The 22569-nt window shown below is 36.9% G+C and overlaps 1 protein-coding gene across 1 annotated transcript in view; it reads left to right on the plus strand.

Moving 5' to 3' along the window:
• Window positions 1-5527: 5527 nt before the first annotated feature.
• The window catches only part of HPRT1 (hypoxanthine phosphoribosyltransferase 1), a 34407-nt gene continuing 17365 nt past the window's right edge, over window positions 5528-22569 (plus strand). Inside the window, 6 exon segments of the mRNA XM_016123578.2 lie at window positions 5528-5668; window positions 5671-5722; window positions 5725-5864; window positions 5866-5919; window positions 20888-20994; window positions 22239-22422. Of these exon segments, the coding sequence (XP_015979064.2) occupies window positions 5543-5668; window positions 5671-5722; window positions 5725-5864; window positions 5866-5919; window positions 20888-20994; window positions 22239-22422 (663 nt within the window). The 5' untranslated portion in view covers window positions 5528-5542.

Below are 22569 nucleotides of genomic sequence, written 5' to 3' on the forward strand. Positions count from 1 at the left end.
CAAGAAGAAATAGGGAAGTAGGAGAATCAGGAGGGTGGTGTTCCAGAAGTCAAAGAAATAAAGAACAAAGTTATAAATAGTACCAGATGCAATAGAAAGGACAGTAATGTAAGGCCCTAAGTCATGTCTGTTGGATTTGGCAAGATAGCAGTCAATGGTGTTCTTTCTCAAAGATGTTTTGGTACGATAGTGGGTGCAGAAGACAGACTGAAATGAGTTTGTTGAGGAGGAAATGGGAGTGATAAAATAGATAGAGCAAGTATGGAGGGACTCCTCACCTCTGGGCCCAGAGGAAAGAGGGGAAGACACAGTATAGATGTGAATAGAAAGAAAATGATGTGGTTTATGCCTGATTCCTTCCACCTCTTCATAAGTTAGTGAGTCTATCTTTCTAGAGTGAGGTTGATAGGTTTTAATGGGGACAAATGTTCAAAATGTTAACTGAGGGAAATAAGAGGGAAAATTGACCAAGGACTTGTAAATAATTGTAGAAGTGTTTTTAGGGCCCAGAGTTTACAGAGGAACTAATCTCCATGGCAGTGGGACTTTTCTCTAGCAGCTCTCTGCAGCCTAGTAGGGTCAGACAAAACAAGCCATGGTCATGAAACAGGCTGTGGCTTTGCCATCTTGGCAGAGCAGGATTAGAAGAGTACAAAGGACTTCCGGCAGCTGGTGAGAGTGCGGTTCTGGTAGGATCCAAACTGAACTGAGAAATAAGGGAAGCCAGGAGCAGGGTGATATAGACTGGAGATTTAGAGGTCTCCTATGAGTCTGAAGCACAATTTGGCTAGGCAGGGTTTGGCCAAAGAGAACTGGAGAGGAAGACAATTGCGGTCAGAGATTAGAATACTGCATTTTAAGAGCAGCCACCAACAGCATTGAAAACATTCCCCACCCCAGCTCTGTAGCATTGTAAGGGAACTATACATTCCAATTGGCCCAGGAGAGTCCCAATTTATGCATGTTATTCCAGCATCCTCTCAAGTATAGCATTCGTCCCAGATTTTTCATTCTCCCATGAAGTATAAGTATTAACAGTTGAACCCAAATAAGCCAGGATGGATCTGTTAAATCATCACTTAAAAAATATTTCATATTAGTTTCAGGTATATAGTACATTGATTAGACATATGGTTTATGAAGTGATGACCCTGGTTATTCTAGCACCCACCTGGCACTACACACAGCCATTACAATAATATCGACTATATTCCGTATGCTGTACTCTGCATCCCCATGACTATTTTGTAACTACTAATTCGTATTTCTTCATTCCTTCACCTTTTCACCCAGCCTCCCAGTTCCCCTCCCCTCTGGCTATCACCAGATTGTCCTATGTATCTGTAAACCACCAATTTTTAATCCCAGCTTCTGCCTTGGTCTCATCTACTAGCTTGTAAGATGCGTATACAGAAAACCAAGTTCTCACTTTAGCACAGAGTTAAACCTAACCAACAACCATTGATAACCCTTCTCCCTTTTCCTAATCTTTTCCATTACTATATAACTAACACATCCCTCTCAAAGATAGCATGCTGGGCGTTCACTGATAAAGCAAGTATACTCAGAAGCTAGGAATTAGAGCCTACTGACTCATTCTTGTCCTGGGTGCGGGGAGGGGAAGACTATTCATCGTTGTGTTTCTTGCTGGACACTGGATATTCTAGCAGGGTATGCCTATGCCAAATCTTGCAACATACACGAAGGTGCCCCGGCCATCCATCACTATGCCAGTGGATGTAGGAAACTGCGTAAATTTACATGTGCATAAAATATATTCAGGAAATAGAGGCTGAGGAGTCCTGCCATAGAAAACCCAGCAAGTAGTCTGAATGCTCTTAGTATAGTGATTATGCCATTCATTATACAGTGCAAATCTACAATCCTTTATTTTTTTTTAATTTGCAATCCATCCTTTCAACATGTGAATTCAAAAACTAAAGTGCATAATTAATGAAAAATTAAATACCGAATTTGCCACTCAAGAAAATTGGTCATGAATGTGTAACATGAATAAAACATTTGATGACATTTATTATCCACATACGCGAGGACATCGATATCACTGACCACACAAAAACCAGAAGACACAAATCTGCGGAGACAGCATCAGCATCTACCTCAAAGATTTGTATTTATTTTAAGAAGATTGTGCCCAAAGATGATAATTTAACAAGGTGCAGCTGCAAAGAGGGTATATATGCATTGCTCTGAGTGACTTTTCTTCAAAATTAATTTGCTCATTTTTAATTTCAAGTTTCTTTGTACACAACGACAAGTGAAGTGATAACTTTTAATAAGTAGCTATATTAGCAGTTCACAAACACTGTTCAATGATGCCAGTTTTATATTGATATCATTAGATGTTTAAAATAGAAAATCATTTGTATTAGTCAGGGTTCTTCTGAGAAACAGAACTAACATTGTGGGGGGGGGGGGGAGAGAGAGAGAGAGAGAGAGAGAGAGAGAGAAATTTATTTTAAGGAATTGGCTCACGCAATCGTGGAGGCTTGGCGAGTCCAAAATTTCATGGGATAGGCTGGCTGGCTGGAGACTCTGGGAGAGTTGCAGTTCCAGTACAAAGGCAATCTGCTGGCAGAATTCTTTTAGAATTCCTTCTTGCTCCAGGGGAGGTTGGCCTTTGTTCTACTCAAGCCGTCAAATGATTGGATGAGACTCACCCCGATTAGGCAGGTGATCTGCTTTACTCAAGGTCTACTGATATAAATGTTAATCTCCAAAAAAACACCTTCACAGAAACAATCCGAATGATGTTTGATCAAATATCTGGGCACCGCGGTCCAGCCAAGCTGACATAAAATTAACCATGATATTAGTTAATTCCAATAACGGTTCAACTTTTAATCCACTTCATGGAATTAATGTAAAGGTTATGGAAATTTATTCTGATGAAAGTGAAACACCTGACTTTATTGAGAAAGCTACTGTAAATTCAGTTCAGCATTTAGGATGATTATTTTTGCAGGGATAATATTTTCCATACAAATACAAATTTCGGTAGAGCACAGCATCAGGGTAAAAACAAGGTTATTACTAAATGAATAAACACGTGAAGAAGAAATATACTTAGAATTGTTTGTGGTGCACAAATCAGTCCTTTTGTGTCCAAACAAGTAAACTACAAAATTGTTTCTGGAAAGACAAGAATGAGAAAGGGGAATTTTGGGTTGTACTCTTGCTTTCCTTATTGCTTCCTAAATGCAGTAAAGAACAATAGCATACCTAACATATTTGACACCCAGAGTAGATTATTTTTTTACAAAAAAAGTCCAAATTAAATGACAAAATTATTTTGTCTAAATGACAATTTTTTTCTGTAATATTTAGTAATAAACATTATTTTATTTATTTCATCTTTAATTTTAAAACAAAGCTTTAAAATAATTCATTTCCATTTGAAATATATTTAGTAAAATATTTCATATATGAACCAGATTTTCACTTACCAAACAGAATGACTATGTCTTGCAGATTGCACTCCTTTTGCTGTTTTAAATTTTAAATACAAATAAAAGCTCCAAGTTGTCACACAGGATGACAAGATTGAAATAATAGTACTGATTCTTTGTCTTTACAATTACTGGGCTATTACTATTTATTTCAAGTCTCTGTTAAAATACAGAAGTGTGTGGTACCATGGGGGTTGGAAAAAGAAACTTCAAGCCAGAAGGAAGCTGGAAGGGTTCTGAAGTGTTGGGTACCTAATTTAGAAACAAATATGGGTTGCTGAGTCTGCATGTATCACAGGCCGAATGTATAACTGGAAGTTCTCTGAATTAATTTCCCAGTGGAACACATGCTTGTTGAAAGGATGAGTAATAAAAATATGCTGATATGAACTTCAAAGTCTCTACCCAAATAGAAATGCATTCATATATTCATCGAAAGATATGTAAAACATGTTCATAGCAGCACTATTTGTAATAACCCAAACCTGGAACTGCCCATATATCCATCAAAAGGAGGATGGATAAGAGCTCTTAGAGTCCAGAAGGCTAAATAGAGTGAAGAATTGTTTAAGTCAAGTTATGGAACACATAACATTGGTATTATCATTTATAGAAACAAGCACTGTACTAGGCACTTTTGCATTATTTAACCTCAACTGTGATGGAGATATTATCCTCATTTGACATGTGAGGAAACTGAGGCACACAGAGGTCAAGGATCCTGCCCAAGGCCATAACATCAATTAGTGGCGAACCCGGAATCTGAACTCAGATCTCAGCCTAAAGCCCACATGTACCTCTTCCATTATAGTCTTTTGCTTCTCCATGATAGATAGGAAAGGCAGAGAAACTAAGGAAGTATGGAGTTCACACATTCATACATGCTAAAATTGGTAACTACTACTATTTATTGAGCATCTACTAAGTGGCAAGTACTATGCCAGGTGCTTTACATAAATGATTTTTACAATTCTCATAATAACCCTTCACAGCAAGAATTATTATTCTCATTTTTTAGAAGAGACTGAGGCTCAGAGAAGTTTGATGACTTGCTCAATTTCACAAATCTCCTACCATCTCATATTCCTCAGTGGCCTTAATGGAGACCACCAACTATGTGCCACAGTGGTAGGTGCCGGAGCTATATAGATGAGTATATTAGCAATGGAACAACTGTTATTTGCTTACCTGATCTATTTGAGAGTAGAAGAGTTTTTTCTGGTTCATTAGGGAATTTTGGAGGCAAAAATAAAGACCAGTAATAGTGATTTACTGATTGTGTACTGTCCTAATGTTGTATCATATAAATTGTTTTTAAAAAGTGCTATACCATATACATTGTAAACAACAAGCCAAAATGGAGTCACTTTTGCTAAGCCACACCATCAAACCAAAACTGAATAATTAACCCAATTGCGGTTTCAGCCTCTCCCAAGAATGAAACTTTAAACTAATCAGTCTGGAAATTCCTGATCGCTAGGGAGGTAAACTGGCTGATTAGACCCACTGCCTTCCTCTAAGTGACAATGACCTTACCTGAAATAATCCACTCCTACCTTCTTAGCCTCACCCCTTTTCCGCCTATAAAAACCTTCCATTTTACACAACTCATTGGAGTACCCTTCTAGTTGCTAGTAGGATCAGTCCCGATTCATGAATTGCTTAATAAAGCCAATTAGATCTTCAAATGTGCTCGGTTGAATTCTGTTCAACAATATATACATATGCACGCGCATATACATATATTATGTCCTTTAATCCTCACCAGAATCCCGTTAATGCCCTCATTTTACTGAGACGAAAATAGAGGTTTATAAAGTCTGATTGCACAAGGTTACAGAGGAGTTTAGAGTTCTCCTTCGGTTTGTACCCTGGTCTGGTGGACTCTGGGGCTCTAGGTTTCAACTCTGACAACAAGTTAAAGATTTTTGTTAGAATTGGGCCACATATCAGGAAAATGGAAACCGCAGTGCATTCCAAGGTCTTGGGAAGGGGACGCCAGTGACTAGATAGATCTACGTGGGGACTGGACCCTGAAGGGCTGGCATCCAGTTTAGGGCCACTAGGAAGAAATGCAGGCAGCGGTAGGTTTGGGACTTGGGAGCCCTCCGGATGAGAAACTGAGGGAAAGAAGTTGCATGAGAGTCTTCACTTCTTCCGCAAGAAAATTTCCACGGCCGCCTGGTGAACGTGGAAACTCTCTGGCAGAGGCCCCCAACCGTGTGGGCGGAGCCTCGGGGCAGGCGGGGTGCCAGGGGCGGAGCCTGTCTCTCAGCTCCGAGCACCGGCGTTTACCGTGAAGAGAGCGCACCACGAACCTCTAGGCTTTCCCGCGCGGCGCCACCTCCTGCTGCGCCTCGGCCTCGCACCGGCTTCTTCCTCTTCAGACTGCCTCTCAGCCCGCGTGCCTGCCAGTTCCGTTATGGCGACTCGCAGCCCCAGCGTCGTGGTGAGCAAGTTGGCCCGGGGTGACAGCGGCCGGCCCGCGAGGCGCGGCACCCGCATTGCGGGCTCGGGCCAGGCGTGGCCCGGGAAATCCCCAGGGCTGGCGGTGGCCGAAGTTCCCGGGGTTCGGTTTTACGTCACATCAGGGCGGCGGGGGGACGGAATGGCGAGGCGGGAGTGGGTGCCTCTTCTGGAGAACCCTGGGAAAGCGTGTTAGAAGAGCGGGGAGAAATGGCGTGTTGATCGACTTGTGTGCCGCTTGCGAGTGCACTGTGGGGAGCGGCCGTGGGCCAGTTTGGGAATGATCTGGCGAGGTGAGGGAGAGGCCCTTCTCGGTATATTTCGGGGATGGTGGTAGGGCCTCGGCACCTCTGTAGAAGGCCCGGGCACGGAAACGACCACAAAGGAGGGCACGTGGGGACTGGCATTTTCATCTAGCTCTACAAATATGATGAATATTTGTTCCTCATTGACTCCGCAACGCAGCCGTGGTAGCGGTAATCATACCTATCTTTTTACATGTGAAAGAAATACTAAAATGAGATTAGTTGATTTTTCTGGCCCCAAGATAGCAGGCCTCGGATTTAGATACGCTTGAATCCAGATCCCTTGCTGTTTGATGCTGCAGGGGACAAAAAATGCGAATCTGGTCCTTACCTTCAAGGACATTCATACTCTAACCAGCCTCTCATATCCTGTCTGCAACGTCATTGGTCCTTTTCGGTTGTGGAACAAGCTAAGTTGCTCTCCCTTCCCCCTCACCTTTCCGATCATGCTTGCTGAAGTAGCCAACTCCCTCCCAACAGTTAAATGCCTTAGCCTGCAACATCGCCGTCATTATTATTATTTTAGCAGTTACCTTATTACCTGTTGATTGTCTCCTAACTAAAACATGAACTTTATAAGGGCAGGGATCACCACTGTAACCCCAGCTCATAGTAGTGTCTGGCATGTAAAGAAACCAACAATAATGGTTTGTTGAACGAATAAATAATTAACCACATGAGCTCCCCAAAAGAAAAGATTCTATTTATTAGGCATTGTGACTAAAAGAGCAGTGTTCTAAATAGAGTCTGAGCTGGATTTCTGTGGTGTGGCCTTGGGGAACTTCACTTTTCTGGGCTTAAGTGTTACAGGGAGAGGATAAATACTTTTTCTTCTGCCCTTCTAAGTTCTTCTGGCTGGACTAATCAAAGTAACATGAAACAGATTCACAGGAGAAAATGACCAAATTTATTATGTATGTACTTAAGGGGTTCCCATAAGAATAGGAATGTGAGGACAGACAGTTGTGGCTTGTATGTCATCTTGAGCTAAGGAGAAAAGGGGAGTTGTGGTTTGGGACTTAAGAGGGTAGGAAGACAGATCACAGGGAGATGGAAAAGTTTGGTAGATAATGTTTGGTAGATAAACGTTTGCTGAGCTGTCTTTAACAGTGGGACAAGGGGGCCTTGACAGCTTGCTCCCTATCACACTTAGTTCATATTAAACTATAGTTATCTATGATGTTAGCTCTGTTCCTGGAACAGGTCCTCTATCTAAATTGTCTTAGACAGTTGGGGGATGGTCAAAGGTTTTTCCTAGGTCTTTCGTTTCTTAAAAATAACCAGCTTAAAATAATATCCTAAAAGGCATATTTTGGGGTGGCAAACTCTGCTTCCCCTGGATGTTCTTAGGTATCAATGAAGTGCTAGCTACCTCATGGTTTTATTGAAAGGGTTATAAGATGGTTTATGTGGATAAACAACCTTTGCGTGGTCCCCGACTAGGAATAGTAATAATAGCTACCATTGTGTCTACCTACATAGTCCTATTTAGTTCTCAAAACAACCCTATAACAATAATATGATTATTACCATTTTACAGTGGAGGAGTCTTTCAAGCATCAGAGAGGTTAAGTAATTTAACCTCATATAGCATACCCACATCACACAGTTATTAAGAGAAGCTCAGGCTCAAACTCAGGTCTCTCAAGAACCATGCACTTAACTGTTATGCTAGTAATAGGTACTCCAAAAATGGTAGGGGTTGTTGTTTTTATTCAGATGCTGAGGAAGTTAGATGCTTTTAGCTATGAGGTATGATTGATGCCTGCCCTAGCATAGGATGAATTATTGCTAGAGCTGGCTGGTGTTAGTTTTGTTTTTGGTTTGCAAACTCCTGTTCCTTTTTTTTATTTCCTTCCCAGAAATTTCATGTTAGTAATAACAAACACTTAAATAGTGCTTACTATGTGCTGGTTTCTGTTCTAACTTTACATATGTTAACTGGTTTGATATGTTTTTAAAAATTGTAGGGTTCAGAGAGGTTCATAAGTAACTTGGCCAAGATCACCAGGCAGTGTTAGGATTTGGAACTAAGTTACCTGGCCCCAGAGTCTGCTCTTGACATCTCCACTTTTAAGTTAGTAGTGGCAACAGTTCATAATTATTTAGTACTTACTTTGTCTTAGACATTGAGGTAAATATTTAGTAGATGTGGAATGTAATTGTCCCAAAGTCACATAATAGGTACACTGTGAGGTAGATAAACACTGGTATGACCTTGGAGGTACAGATTGGTGAAGTAACTTGCCCAATATCACTTAGATAAATTGGCCCCCAGGTAGGCCTGATGTAATCCATGCTGCTTGTAACTATCATTGAACTGCCAGGGTAAACTTGGACACATCTGAACTAAAAACAAGCTTCTGAATTTTTGCAAATGAATGTGAAACATCAGATATGCATTATTTGGATATACTATCTTCTAAATTTCAGAATGGTAGTGCTAGAAATGTAATCCTGTACTAACTGGACTTAAATCTTACCCTGCCAATAATTTTCACAGAATTCATACAATAGTACATTTTTTCCCAAACTGTATGATTTTCATCAGCAGAGTTCAGACTGACATTAGTCAGTGTAGACCAAAATTATTTTCTGTGACTACCAATAAGTGGAGAAGATCACTTTGGGGCTTTTATTCTGCAAATTGAGTAATATGATACATCTTAATTGTTTTCCACTGTTTGTGTCTGGGTATAGACAGCAGTACCAACAACATCAGTAGATAAGGTCTTGGAGTTTTTTGTAGTTCAATAGGCAGTAATTAGGCCATGTCATTTTCCCCCATGTGAAGAGATGCTAAAGATGAACTCGTGTATTCTTCTTCCTTTCTGTAATTTTGTGTGGATTCAGTAAGATTTATATGCTCTGGAATTATTGACCACCATTGTTAATGTCAATATTTTCCTGCCAGTAGAGACCAAATTACGAACATTTTGAATAATTTGCTACTAATAAGAATTCAGACACTTCAGATTGCTATGGAACTACTGTCTTCAACATTGATAGGTATATTTTTGTCGTTGTTCAGAATGAGCATGCCTGTTAGTCTACTGTGCACACTAATAAAAAGAAAGATCATAGTGTTGGATAAATTCATGTTCTTGCACATATAGTAGTTATAGGCCCACTTTTACCTAGTAACAGCTAATAATTTATCCCTGGGTCAAACAGTCAAGAATACCGATTTTAATTTTTATAATCCTTGCATTGTTGTAAACCTTTTAATTCTTTAACCGTTAGAAGGAAGGGCAAGCAAGCTATATATGTCATTTATTTGTAAGAATGATATAACCTTGGAAGATGGACATACTACTAGTTTAAATTATTTTGACATTTAGGGATATGTATATCAGTAATTCATAATTTTGGTTTTATGCTACCCTAAGTTCTAACAGATTATCCTAAGGGGATGGCATATTTGCTTTTGGTGTTTTTTTTTGAGAATTTTGAAGTATCTGAATATAAAAGATAAAGGTATACCACCTAGCAATTTCTGCTCATTCTAGCAGCTTGAGTTTGTTGGTTACTAGGAATAAAATAAAATGTGTTTTATCTATTATTATACTTCTTTTAATTCACGTAGCTCATTTTAAGACTCACTTCCTCACTTCCATGTAGTCTTGTTTGGACCCACAAATGTTGTCATTTTTTGACCACAGAGATTTAAGCAATCCTGGTCACAGGTGATGAATTGATGTTGCAAGTGTTGTCTTGAGTTAAATTCCTTGCTTACTGTAATTTTAGATAATATATCTTTGTAATTAGAAATTTTATGTATAAACCACATTTTCACATGTGAAAACCATTATTGACTTTGTCTAGACAAAAGGTAGATATTAATGTTATATTTTTCACTGATCTTTTATATCAGTAAAAGTGCCCATATGGATTTTTATCATTAACAAGTATATTACAGGTGGGTTAGAATTTGAGAACTGTGTTCTAAAGCTCTGAGGAGATGCAGTCACATTTCTGAACTGTCTGGCTAAGTGGTAAGTAACTCAGAGCTATTAATAACCTATCCTTTGATTTCCAGTTCAGCCAGAATTGGTCTTAATGGGAAAGATGAATCTGGAGAGAAACCATACTTTCTTTTGTTACCACTTCTGGCACCTCTAGAGCTCTCTCCCCAAATGTTTTAGGGTTGGATCCTCCCCAGAGCCATCCAGGACCTTCTTTATGATCTTCTCTAGCCATTTCATGTTAAGTTCTTATTACAAACTAAATATTTGCTCCCCCCAAAATATCTTGAATCCCTAACACTCCCTCCCCGGCATACACACAATGTGATGATATTTTGGAGATGAGGCCTTTGGAAGGTAATTAGGATTAGATAAGGTCATGAAGTTGGGACCCTTGTCTTAAGAGAGAGCTCCATCTCCCATCCCCACCCTCCACTCAGCTAGGAGAAGGTAGCCCTGAAGGTAGAAGATATACACTTAAAAGCAAGCAAAAATATTTCAGAATGAAATCTACTTTGCTGGCACCTTGATCTTTGACTTCCTAGCCTCTGGAACTGTGAGAAATAAATTACTGTTTGAGCTAACCAGTCTATGGTATTACGTTATGGCAGCCCAAGTAGACTAATACAGTCCTTTTAAAAGCTGTCAGTAATAACCACATTTGCAACACCAAGTCACAAATAATAAACCAGATGTGACTTACATTCATATAGAAAGTTTGATATTGCCAGGCAACTTAGAAGGCTGTGCTAATTCAGTATCAGAGACGTGCCAGTCTACTTTACTCAATTTACAGCCTAAGCAGCAGAATATAATGACCACTTTAAGCTTGATATTGTTTTAGGTGGGAGACACTGGTGCTAGGTGACCTTGGGTTTCAGGTTTTTCTTTAGTGTATATATAACTGCTTCTGATATTCAAAAGTTTGCGGAATTGTCAAATTAGATTTGGGTACAAATTATATTGTGCTGTATAGTTCTATGTATGAATGTGTGTATGTCCTTTCCACTACATTGCAAGCTCTTTGAGGACTGTAAATTTACCGTCATCTTTGTATCCCCTTACAAATTATTGTACAGTGCTTTAATCAAGGTAGATACCAAATGTATTTTGATGTAATTGAACATATCACAGTCCCTATCAAAGCAGCCACTGATTGTTAACTAATCCATATCATATAGAGTTAATTAATTGGTTAATTAATATTAACCAATATTAGATGGGACAAGTAAAGTCTAATAAGATTAAAGACCACCAAGTATACTTCTGTCTAGCTTTTGTAGAGATTGAAGTTATTGGGCCTGTTAATATGAAGCTTTTGGTGTTTGGGATGATTGAAACAAGTTCCTGTTTATTGGATTGTGAATTATTTTGTTATTTCTTCTCTTTGGTCCAGGAGCAAAAGAGGCTCTGTGTGAGTTTGAGTGCCCTCTTAAACTCCCATAACACTTTACCTGTATCTTTTTTTCTTTGCAGTCTAACACTGTGTCTTATGGTTATTCGTGTACGTATCATATCTTTTCCTCCACTGTGACCTCTTTGAGGGTAGCTCTGTTAATGTTTTCCTAATCCTCTCTAGTGTATACAACATAGTACTCAAATATTTGAGTATTAGTAATAAGAATGCAGATTCTGAATAAGGTCCTCACTCTTTTAAAATTGGGTTTTTAATTAAATGTAAAATTTGAAATGTTGATGTAGATGCCTTGTCATCATTTAAATAAATCGATCCTTATTAAACTTTATATTTGAAACATCTACAAATAGACGTAATAGTATAATTAACCTTCATGTACCCATTGCCCAGTTCAGACAACTATCTGTCCATGGCCAATTATATGTTTCCTAAATTAGGAACTCCATAAATATATCCCATTTATTTATAGTGAATCATAACAAAGTTGTGAATTCATGCCTAAAGTGCTTCAAGTAATGCAAGTTTTATGAATTCTTATTTTTGCCTTTTGGGAAGAGTTATATTAACATATTTTTTTATGCTTGATATAATAAACCAACCGTTTGGCATTGAATGTGATATATGAATCTAGTAGTATTGATTGAAAATACAAAAAAAAATTGAATTGGAAATTAATTTGGTGGGTTGACAGAGGTAGAATTCCTATTTTGGGGTACATCACTTCTGATCTGTCTGTATAAGACTAATGTCTTGGGTGGACTCTGGGCAGAATTCACATTGAATTTGATTGAGAGAAACAAGACTGGAAGTTCTTAGGCCATCTTCAAAACTTGTTGCATATTTCAGAGTCCTGGGTGGGTCCTTGTGTATGTTTGTGGCAGAAGCAGTGAGTAACTGGGAGGAATAGGTAAGTAAGTTTCAGGGAGGCCATTTGGGAGCTCTGGCTCTTCCTGATTTTACAGCACTATGAATTGGTGCATTTTCATTCACGTTAAATAGTACTAGATATATTCTGATGAGTCTGACATAAGCGTTTATCCTCTCATCTTAATAGGATCTAGCAAGGTCTTGCTTCTTTTCCCAAAACTTAAACTAAATTTCAGTTTATAAAGTTTATAAAAGCCATACTTGCTTGGTATAAAGTACTCTTGAAATGCTCTTGTAGGTGACAGAAATGCTGCATTTCCACTATTTTTGTAGTAAATGTTTTGAAATAAGCATGATGTGAATGTTTAGCAGATACATTAGCATTTGGTCTTAGAGGATCTGGCATAATCTCCACCCCTCATATAATTTTTTCCTGCTTATGAAAGTAATACATGTTTGTTTAAAAATAAAAGCAATATTGACTTCTGACCACCCTCAGACCAGCTGCCAAGTGAGCACCTGTGCTCTGCCGCTAGACCATACCCACGGGCATGTCCTGGTCTATCTACCTGAATCCCTGCCAGCCTCCTGGCCATGTGTGCAAACTGAGGTGGTGTACAGGTACTACCAGCCTGACGTGACATTACCTAAAATTCTCCAAAATCTGGATAACTCAAAACAGCTTTAGAGACTAAAGAGAGAACATCAACCTCAAATTTCTCGGAATATAATTTCATGATTTCTGTGAATAATATTATAAATCTTAAATATGTATTTTTTAAAAAAAATATTGAAAGCCATGCTTCTTGTCCTTAAGCACTGACTGAAAGAGGAGGTGCTCAGTAGATATTAACAGATGTATTGAGATTTAATTATCATTTAACAGTATTTCTTGAAACTGCCAAAGCTCCTGTCATCAGCTTCTTGAATGCAATTTAGAAGATATTTAGTCTTGAATATCATGTGAGATAGAATATTATAGTTCTGGTTTATTTTTTTGAATAAGCTTTAAATATAATGGTAAGTGGGAATTATAAATCAACTATAATAAAAAAAGTGAAATTGACAGTGAAAAATACCAAGTCAATATTAAACTGTGGAAAGTGGCAAGTCCCCACTTCTTATAGTTGACCATTGTTTGATATATTCTTCCATACCCTTCTTTCCTTCCTTCCTTCCTTCCTTCCTTCCTTCCTTCCTTCCTTCCTTCCTTCCTTCCTTCCTTCTTCCCTCCCTCCCTCCCTCCTCTTTTATATTTTGTATTATGATTTTTATAGATTTTAATATATCTTTAAATTTTTTCCCATACTTTTGCATATATGTATGAAAATACTACCAAAAATGATTTATAAGAAAGACTGTTACATTTTTTAAAAGCAACATATACTCAATGAAGAAAATTTGGAATATATGATGTAAAGAACTCTGTAAAATCTGTATAACTCCCCTCCCCAAGCTAATAGTTTTCATGATTTTGTTACATTTTTTTTCTGTGAGTATAAGTACACATATAATATTTATAATACTGTAATCATCGTACATTTTACCACCACAGGAGCCACATCATTAATATTATTACATATTTTGTATGCCAGGGACTGGGCATACCAATACCAAGACAACTAATATGTGGTCCTACTCAAACAGTCTTGGAGTTTCTACTATGAAGGCACCTCCTGAGTAGATTATAACAATCTCAGAATTCTAGGAGTTTGGGTTTTTAAGAAATCACAGATTTAAATTGTTTCTTTTTCCTACTGTGAGATGAGAGAGGGTATTTAGATTTGGGGTGGGGAATACTAGTTTTTCTTGTTCAGAGTGATATTTTAATTTGATAGACTACAGTGTATTAAGATTTTTTAGATTTTGTTTTATTTTTAATTAAGTAATTAATTTTTTTAGTGACATTGGTTAACAAAATCCAGTAAGTTTCAGGTGCACAAATTAACAGTAAGACATATAATATTGCATTGTATGTTCCCCTACCATAGTTAGATTTCCTTCTGTCACCACATATTTGACCCCTTTTACCCCATCAACCTCCCTCTTCCCTCCTCACCCCTATCCTCTAGTAACCACTAGTCTATTGTCCATGTTCATGAGTCTCTGTTTGTTCTGTTTGTTTGTTGCTTTTAGGTTTATATCCCACATATAATTGATAGCATGTGGTTTTCAACTTTTTTACTCTGGCTTATTTCAGTTAGCGTGATTATCTCAAGGTCCATCCATGTTGTCACAAATAGTATTTCAGCTCTTCTTGTGGCTGAGTAATATTCCATTGTATATATGTACCACCACTTCTTTAGTCAATCATCTATCATAGGACACTTCGGTTGCTTCCATATCCTGGCCACTGTGAATAATGCTGCTATGAACATGGGTGTGCAAATATCTTTTTGGATATGGGTTTTCAAGTCTTTGGGGTAAATACCCTGTAGAGGGATTCCTGGGTTGTATGGTAGATCAATTCTTAGTTTTTTGAGGAACCTCCATACTGTTTTCCATAGTGGCTGTACCAATTTGCAGTCCCACCAGCAGTGTATGAGGGTTCCTATTTCTCCTTATCCTCTCCAACATTTGTTATTACTTGTCCTGTTGATTATAGCTCTTCTAAGGTGTGAGATGGTGTGTCATTGTGGTTTTGATTTGCATTTCTCTAATAGCTAGCAATGTTGAGCATCTTTTCATATGTTTGTTGGCCATTTGTATGTCCTCTTGGGAGAAGTGTCCAAGTCCTCTGTCCATTTTTTTATTTTTTGTGTTTTTTTTGTTGTTGTTATTAAGTCATATGAGTTCTTTGTATATTTTGAATACTAGGCCCTTATCAGAGATGTTTCTTGCAAATGTATTTTCCCATTCAGATGGTTTTTCTTTACCTTGTTGATGGTTTCTTTTGTCGTGCAGAAGCTTTTCAGTTTGATGTAGTCCCATTCATTTATTTTTGCTTTTACTTCCCTTGCCTTTGGAGTCAAATTCATAAAATCCTCTTTAAGTCCAAGGTCCTTGAGTTTCATTCCAATGTTTTCTTCTATGTAATTTATTGTATCAGGTCTTATATTCAGGTTCTTAATCCATTTTGAGTTAATTTTGGTATGTGGTGATAGACAACAGTCTAGTTTATTTTGCAGGTGATTTTCCAGTTTTCCCAGCACTATTTATTGAAGAGGCTTTCCTTTCTTCATTGTACGATTTTAGCTTTTTTATCAAAAATCATTTCCTCATATGAACATGGGTTTATTTCTGGACTCTCAGTTCATTTCCACTGGTCTGTGTTTCTGTTTTTTCTGTCAATACCATGCCATTTTGATTATTGTCACTTTGTAGTATAATGTGAAGTTGGGCAGAGTGATGCTTCCAGCCCTGTTCTTTTTTCTAAGGATGGCTTTGGCAATTTAGGGGTCTTTTGTGCATACAAATAGAAATCGGATGACTTTTTGTTCTATTTCTTTTAAAAATGCCAATGGAATTTTGATGGAGATTGCATTAAATCTGTATAATGCTTGTGGTAATAAGCTCATTTTAACTATGTTGATTCTTCCAACCCAAGAACACGGGGTATCTTTCCATTTCTTTATATCTTCTTCAATTTCTTTTAATAGGGTCACATAGTTTTCATTATATAGGTCTTTCACATGTTTCATTAGATTTATTCCTAGATATTTTATTCTTTTTGTTGAAATTGCAAAAGGAATTATTTTTTCTACTTCTTTTTCTGACACTTCATTATTAGAGTATAGGAGTGCTATGGATTTTTGAACATTGATTTTGTATCAAGAAACTTTGCTGTACTTGCTTTTTGTTTCTAGTAGAGTTTTTATGGAGTCTTTAGGGCTCTCTATATAGAAAATCATGTCATCCACAAATAGTGACAGATTGACTTCTTCATTTCCTATTTGGATGTCTTTTATATCTTTCTCTTGCCTGATTGGACTTGCTAGGGCCTCCAGTGTTATATTGAATAACGGTAGTGATAGCAGAGAGCATTTTCTTGTTTCTGATCTTGGAAGGTTTTTAGTTTTCCACCATTAAGTATAATGTTGGCTGAGGGGTTGTCATATATGGCCTTTATTATGTTAAGGTACTTTCCTTCTATACCGATTTTGTTAAGTGTTTTGATCATAAATTGATGATATATCTTGTCGAAAGCTTTTTCTGCATCTATTGATAAGATAACATGATTCTTATTTTTTAATTTGTGTATGTGGTGTATCACATAAATTGATTTGTGTATGTTGAACCATCTCTGTTCCCCTGGGATGAAGCCTACTTGATCGTGGTGTATAATCTTTTAAAATATGTTACTGTATTTGGGTCACTAGTATCTTATTTAGGAGTTTTGCTTCTGTGTTCATAAGAGATATCAGTCTGTAGTTTTCTTTTTTTTGTGTGTTATCTTTACTAGATTTGGGTATCAGGGTAATACTTGTCTCATAAATTGAGTTGGGAAGTCTTGCCTCCTCTTCTATTTTTTGGAAGAGTTTGAGGAGAATGGGTATTAAATCTTCTTTGAATATTTAGTAGAATTCACTGGTGAAGCCATCTGGTCTTGGACTTTTACCTTTTGGTAGATTTTTGATGATTGATTCAATTGCCATAATGCTGATCAGTCTATTTAGATTTTCCAGTTCTTCTTGATTCAGTCTAGGAAGGTTCTATTTTTCTAAGTACTGGTCCATTTGTTCTAGGTTATTAAATTTGGTATTATATACTTTTCATAGTATTCTTGTATGATCCTTTGTATTCCTGCAGTTTCTGTCATCATTTCTCCTCTTTCATCCCTGATTTTGTATATTTGTGTCCTTTCTCTTTTTTCATTAATGAGTCTAGCCAGGGGTTTGCCAATTTTACCTTCTCAAAGAACCAGCTCTTTGTTGCATTTATTCTTTCTATTGTTTTGTGTTTGTTTTCAATTTCATTTAATTCTACTCTAATTTTGATTATTTCTGTCCTTCTGCTGACTTTAGGCTTCATTTGTTTTTTCCCTTTTCTAGTTTTTTTTTTAAATGGAACATTTGGTTGTTTATTTGGGCTCATTCTTGTTTTTGGAGATAGGCCGGTAATGATATGAACTTTCTTCTTGTTGCTTTTGCCGTGCTGTGTTCCAAAAGATTTTATATGTTGTACTATCATTATCATTCATTTCTATGTATCTTTTGATCTTTCTTTTTATTTCTTCTATGACCCAGTTGTTTTTCAGTAGCATGTTGTTTAATCTCTATGTATTTGTTCTTCTCTTTTTCTTTTTACAATTGATCGCTAGTTTCAAAGCATTATGATCAGAGACTGTGGTTGGTATGATTTCAACCTTCTTATATTTATTGAGGCTATTTCTGTGTCCCAGTATGTGGTCAATCCTTGAGAATGTTCCATGTGCACTAGAGAAGAATATATAAGCTGCTAATTTGTGATGAAAAACTCTGTAAATGTCCAGTTGGTGAAATGTGTCACTTAAGGATTTTATTTCCTTATTGATTTTCTGTTTGGATGATCTGTCCATATCTGACAGTGGAATATTTAGGTTATCTACTACAATAATGTTTTGTTCCGTTTCTCCCTTTAGTTCTGTTAGTAATTGCTTTATATGTTTTGGGGGCTCCCTGATTGGGAGCATAGATATTAATAAGTGTTATGTCTTCTTGGTATATGCTTCCCTCTATCATTATAAAGTGTCCCTCAGTATCTATCTTTACCTTTTTTTATTTCGAAGTCTATTTCATCCGATATTAGTACCGCTTCTCTTGCTTTTCTCTGAATGACATTTGCTTGAAATATCATTTTCTACCTTTCACTTTGAGTCCATATTCGTCTTTGGAGGTGAGATGTTTCTCCTGGAGGCAGCATATCATTGGGCTTTGTTTTGTGATCCATTCTGCAACTCTGTGCCTTTTTATTGTTGAGTTCAATCCATTTACATTTAGGGTGATTATTGAATTATGAGGTCTTCTTAGAGACATTTTATCTTTTGCTTTCTGGTAGCTCGGTGTTTACATTGCTTCCTTGTCCTTGTGTCTTTTTTTTTAATTTTAGTTCGGTTTTGTGGGTTTCCCTCTGGTCCTTCTTGTTTTATGTTATATACTTCAGTTCTGAATCTTTGACGTGTGGTTGCCATTACAAATATGTAGAGGATAGTTTTATATATACATATATATGCACATACATACATATATATACACACACACATATGTATACACATACACGTATATATATATTCATTTTCTTTCGTGTGTGCCTTATCTCCATTCATTTGAGAATTCGGATGTTTGTATCCTCCCCTTTTCTGTTATTGTTTCATTTTGTCCCTATGTATGCTGAATGTTCATTACTATCTGGCAGTAGCAATCCTAATCTTAGTAAGGGTTGCTTTCCTCTGTTTCTGTCTGCTAGTCACCTTTCACCTAATTATGTTTATTTTTTTGTCACTTTGTTTTAGTTGAGCTGACCACTTTAAGCATTTCCTGTAATGCAGGCTTCATGGTGGAGAATTCCCCTCAATTTTTGTATGTTTAGAAAGGTCGTTATTTCTCCATATCTAAAGGAGAGCTGGCTGGATGCATTATTCTTGGCTGGTAGTTCCTTTCATTGAATGGTTTGAATATTTCATTCCACTCCTTTTTGACTTGTAAGGTTTGTGCTGAGAAGTCCAATGATAATCTAATGGGTTTTCCTTTATTGTTTACCATCGTCTTTTCCCTGGCTGCCTTGATAATTTTTTTTTGTCGTTGATTTTTGATAATTTTAATACAATGTGTCTTGGAGAAGGCTATTTTGGGTTGAGATAATTGGGTATTTTGTTGACTTCTTGAATTCCAAGCTCCAGCTCATTCCATAGATTTGGGAAATTCTCGTCAACTATTTGCTCCTTTTCTTCCCCTTCAAGAATTCCCATTATTCTTATGTTTCTTCTCCTGATGGTATCAGCTAGTTCTTGTATTTCTCTTTCATTATTTTTCATTCTTTGATTTCTCTCTTCTTCTTTCTGATTTATTTCTAGATTTCTGTCTTCGATATCACTGATCCTTTCCTCCATTTGGTCGACTATATTTCCCAAGCTTGCTATTTCATTTTTCATCTCTTGCAGTATGTTCTTCATCTCCAGAATTATTATTTGGCTCTTTTTGAGGGTTTCATTCTCTTTGCTAAAGAAGTTATTCTCCTCATCTGGTTGTTTTTCAATTCCTGAAATTGTTGATATGAGTTGTTTTGGATCTCATTGAGTTTTTCTGGAAGTACCATCTCGAATTCTCTGTAATTTAAGTCTTATATTTCTATGTCTTTAATCTTATTTTCTGGATATTTTTCTTTTTCTTTATGAGCTGCCTTGTCACCTTGGTTGTTCATGATGTTTAATGGACTATTTCTCCATCTGGGCATTAATGGATGTGTATTTTGCTTTTTTCCCAGAAAGATTTATTATATAAAGGTCTGTTTTTAGCCTGTTGCAAATAAGGTGTTTTTCTTTTGACTTTCAGTAGGTGGTGTCTAAGCCTCTTGGATCCCTGCTTTATATTAAGTCTTAATCATGCCTTTCTTTTTTTCTTATAGATATTCAATCACACTCGCTACCCTCAGTCTCTGTTAGTGTTAGTGACAGTTTCAGTAGCATTTGCTCACATTCCCCTGGGGCTCTGCGATTTTCAGTCTCAGAGGATATGAGGGGAGGGTCCCTCTGGGTAGGGGAATGGGGACTGCAGCTCAGCCTCCCGTTTTGCAATCGCAGCTAGTAATAATCAACTGTTGCTTCTCTGCCATCTCTACTTCTCTGCTTTCTGCCCTGGTCCCTGGGCACTGCCGCCAGCTGCATGGAACTCATAACACTTTGAGAGAGGCAGCTTCTTTATTTCTCCTATCCACTCACTGCCTGACACCCAGGGTTCTGGAATGTGGTAGCTTTTATGTGCAGATCCCACACCCACACGTGCTGACGTGCAGTTTGGGCGATTTTTTGTTGAGTTTTACATGTTCAGCTTATTGTTTCAAGGGGAGATTCAGGGATGTCTCTCACTCTGCTATGTTTATGGTGTCACTCGAGTTTTTTAAACTAAATTTTCAAATATACTCAAAAGTAGAATATTATAATGAATCCTCATGTACTCATTACCCATGTTTAAATATTGTCGAATTTTGCCACATTTGTCTTAGCTCTTTAAGGTTTTTCTTTCTTTTTTAAATTAATGGAAAGTTCACATGTCATTTTACTTCTGCATTCTTAACAATTCATCTCTAAAACATGGTGGACTTATATAACTATAATTTGTTATCATACCTACAAAGTTACTGAAAGTTCTTGAGATCTCATACCCAAATTTCTCTGATAGGCTAAGGTTTTTAACATCTAAATTCAACCAAGTGTTTGTATCCTGTAATGCTTTCACTGAAACAGCCATATTTCTTTTTCAGATTAGTGATGATGAACCAGGTTATGACCTAGATTTATTTTGTATACCTAATCATTATGCTGAGGATTTGGAAAAGGTGTTTATTCCTCATGGACTAATTATGGACAGGTTAGTAAGATGTTAAATTGATTTTTTTTTGTTCTTTTTATATTAATTTCAGGTGTCAGCAATGTTTTAAGTAGTTGATATTTGATCATAAACTAGGCCAGCTGGCCTAATAATGAATGGTTTCTATTTTAAAAGCTCTCTTTGCAAAAAAGTAGGGGAGGGCTTACTAATTATCCAGTGTTAAGTCGTGGTATACTGGGAACCTGTAGGGAGTAGAATAGAGTAAACACTGAAGGGAAATTGGAAGCGTGAGCTCTAGTCTTAGTCTTTTATTTCTGACCCTGAATGGGGTAATGGGCTGTGGCTGAATCGCATGAAGGCAAGGTCAGATTTTGATTATTAGGCACATCTAACTCAACATTTTCCCCTTAAATGGATCGCAGTGAAAAACTTGGTATTTAAATGCTTGCCTTGTGTGTCAGGTTATTTTGGTTTTGATTTTAAAATTATAATGTCAATACCATGCATATTATGAAATATTCTGATTTTAAAGGCTATGCATAAGAGTTCTCTCCTCAGAGCCTCCTGTGCACATTTCCTCCCTACCCACTGGCTGTGCACATATGCTATGTGAAAATATAAATATATGTTTTAACACATGGGTATAGACTATCATATAGGTCTAAAATTTATTGGAAATTTTTTCATATTATTATATCCAGGGCTATCCGATATATTTTAAGAGTTGCATAACATTCCATTTTCTGGCTGCACTATAATTAACCAGTCCCTATTGATGGACACGTAAGATCTCTCCATTATTTTGCTTTTACAGACTATACTAGAAGGGGACATCCTTTTACACGCATTTAGATGGTTGCTCAACTTAATCTATGTGGAAATTCTGGGACAAGGGGAAGGTGTTTATTGAATGTTTTGATACTACCAAATTATGCTCCAGAAAGTTATGTTAATTTATAAGGGTATTGTTTTCCTCACAATCTCTTTTAATAATGTATATTATCAGGGAAATTTCATTTAATCAGAATTTTACAATCGGTAGGTGAAATAGCGTCTTATTTTAAATTGCGTTTAAAAAAAATTTATAGATGTTATAGTGTACTTAGCTTTTGAAGGTTTTTGAAATTTTTATCTTCACTTTATGAAGCAAAGATATACTTCATGGGGGCAAAGGATATGTTTTGTGGCTGTTTAATGCTTAAAAGATGTTTTTATAAAGTTCAAATATATGTCTATTCTAATATAAATTAGTTTCTATTAAATTCCTGATTTTATTTCTGTAGGACCGAACGACTTGCTCGAGATGTGATGAAGGAAATGGGAGGCCATCACATTGTGGCCCTCTGCGTGCTCAAGGGGGGCTATAAATTCTTTGCTGACCTACTGGATTACATCAAAGCACTGAACAGAAATAGTGACAGATCCATTCCTATGACTGTAGATTTTATCAGACTAAAGAGCTACTGTGTAAGTATATTTAATATGTGTTTAAAAAAACATGGCAACTATAGGTTTTCCGGTATGTTTTTGAAGCTCTGCAAACTTTTCTAGTATGTTCATTTCATTTGTTTACAGCGAGATTTTCTAATATATTCACCAGAACTTTATATTCAA

This window comes from Rousettus aegyptiacus, unplaced genomic scaffold (genome assembly GCF_014176215.1).
Source record: "Rousettus aegyptiacus isolate mRouAeg1 unplaced genomic scaffold, mRouAeg1.p scaffold_m13_p_9, whole genome shotgun sequence".
In the NCBI taxonomy this organism is placed as follows: domain Eukaryota; kingdom Metazoa; phylum Chordata; class Mammalia; order Chiroptera; family Pteropodidae; genus Rousettus; species Rousettus aegyptiacus.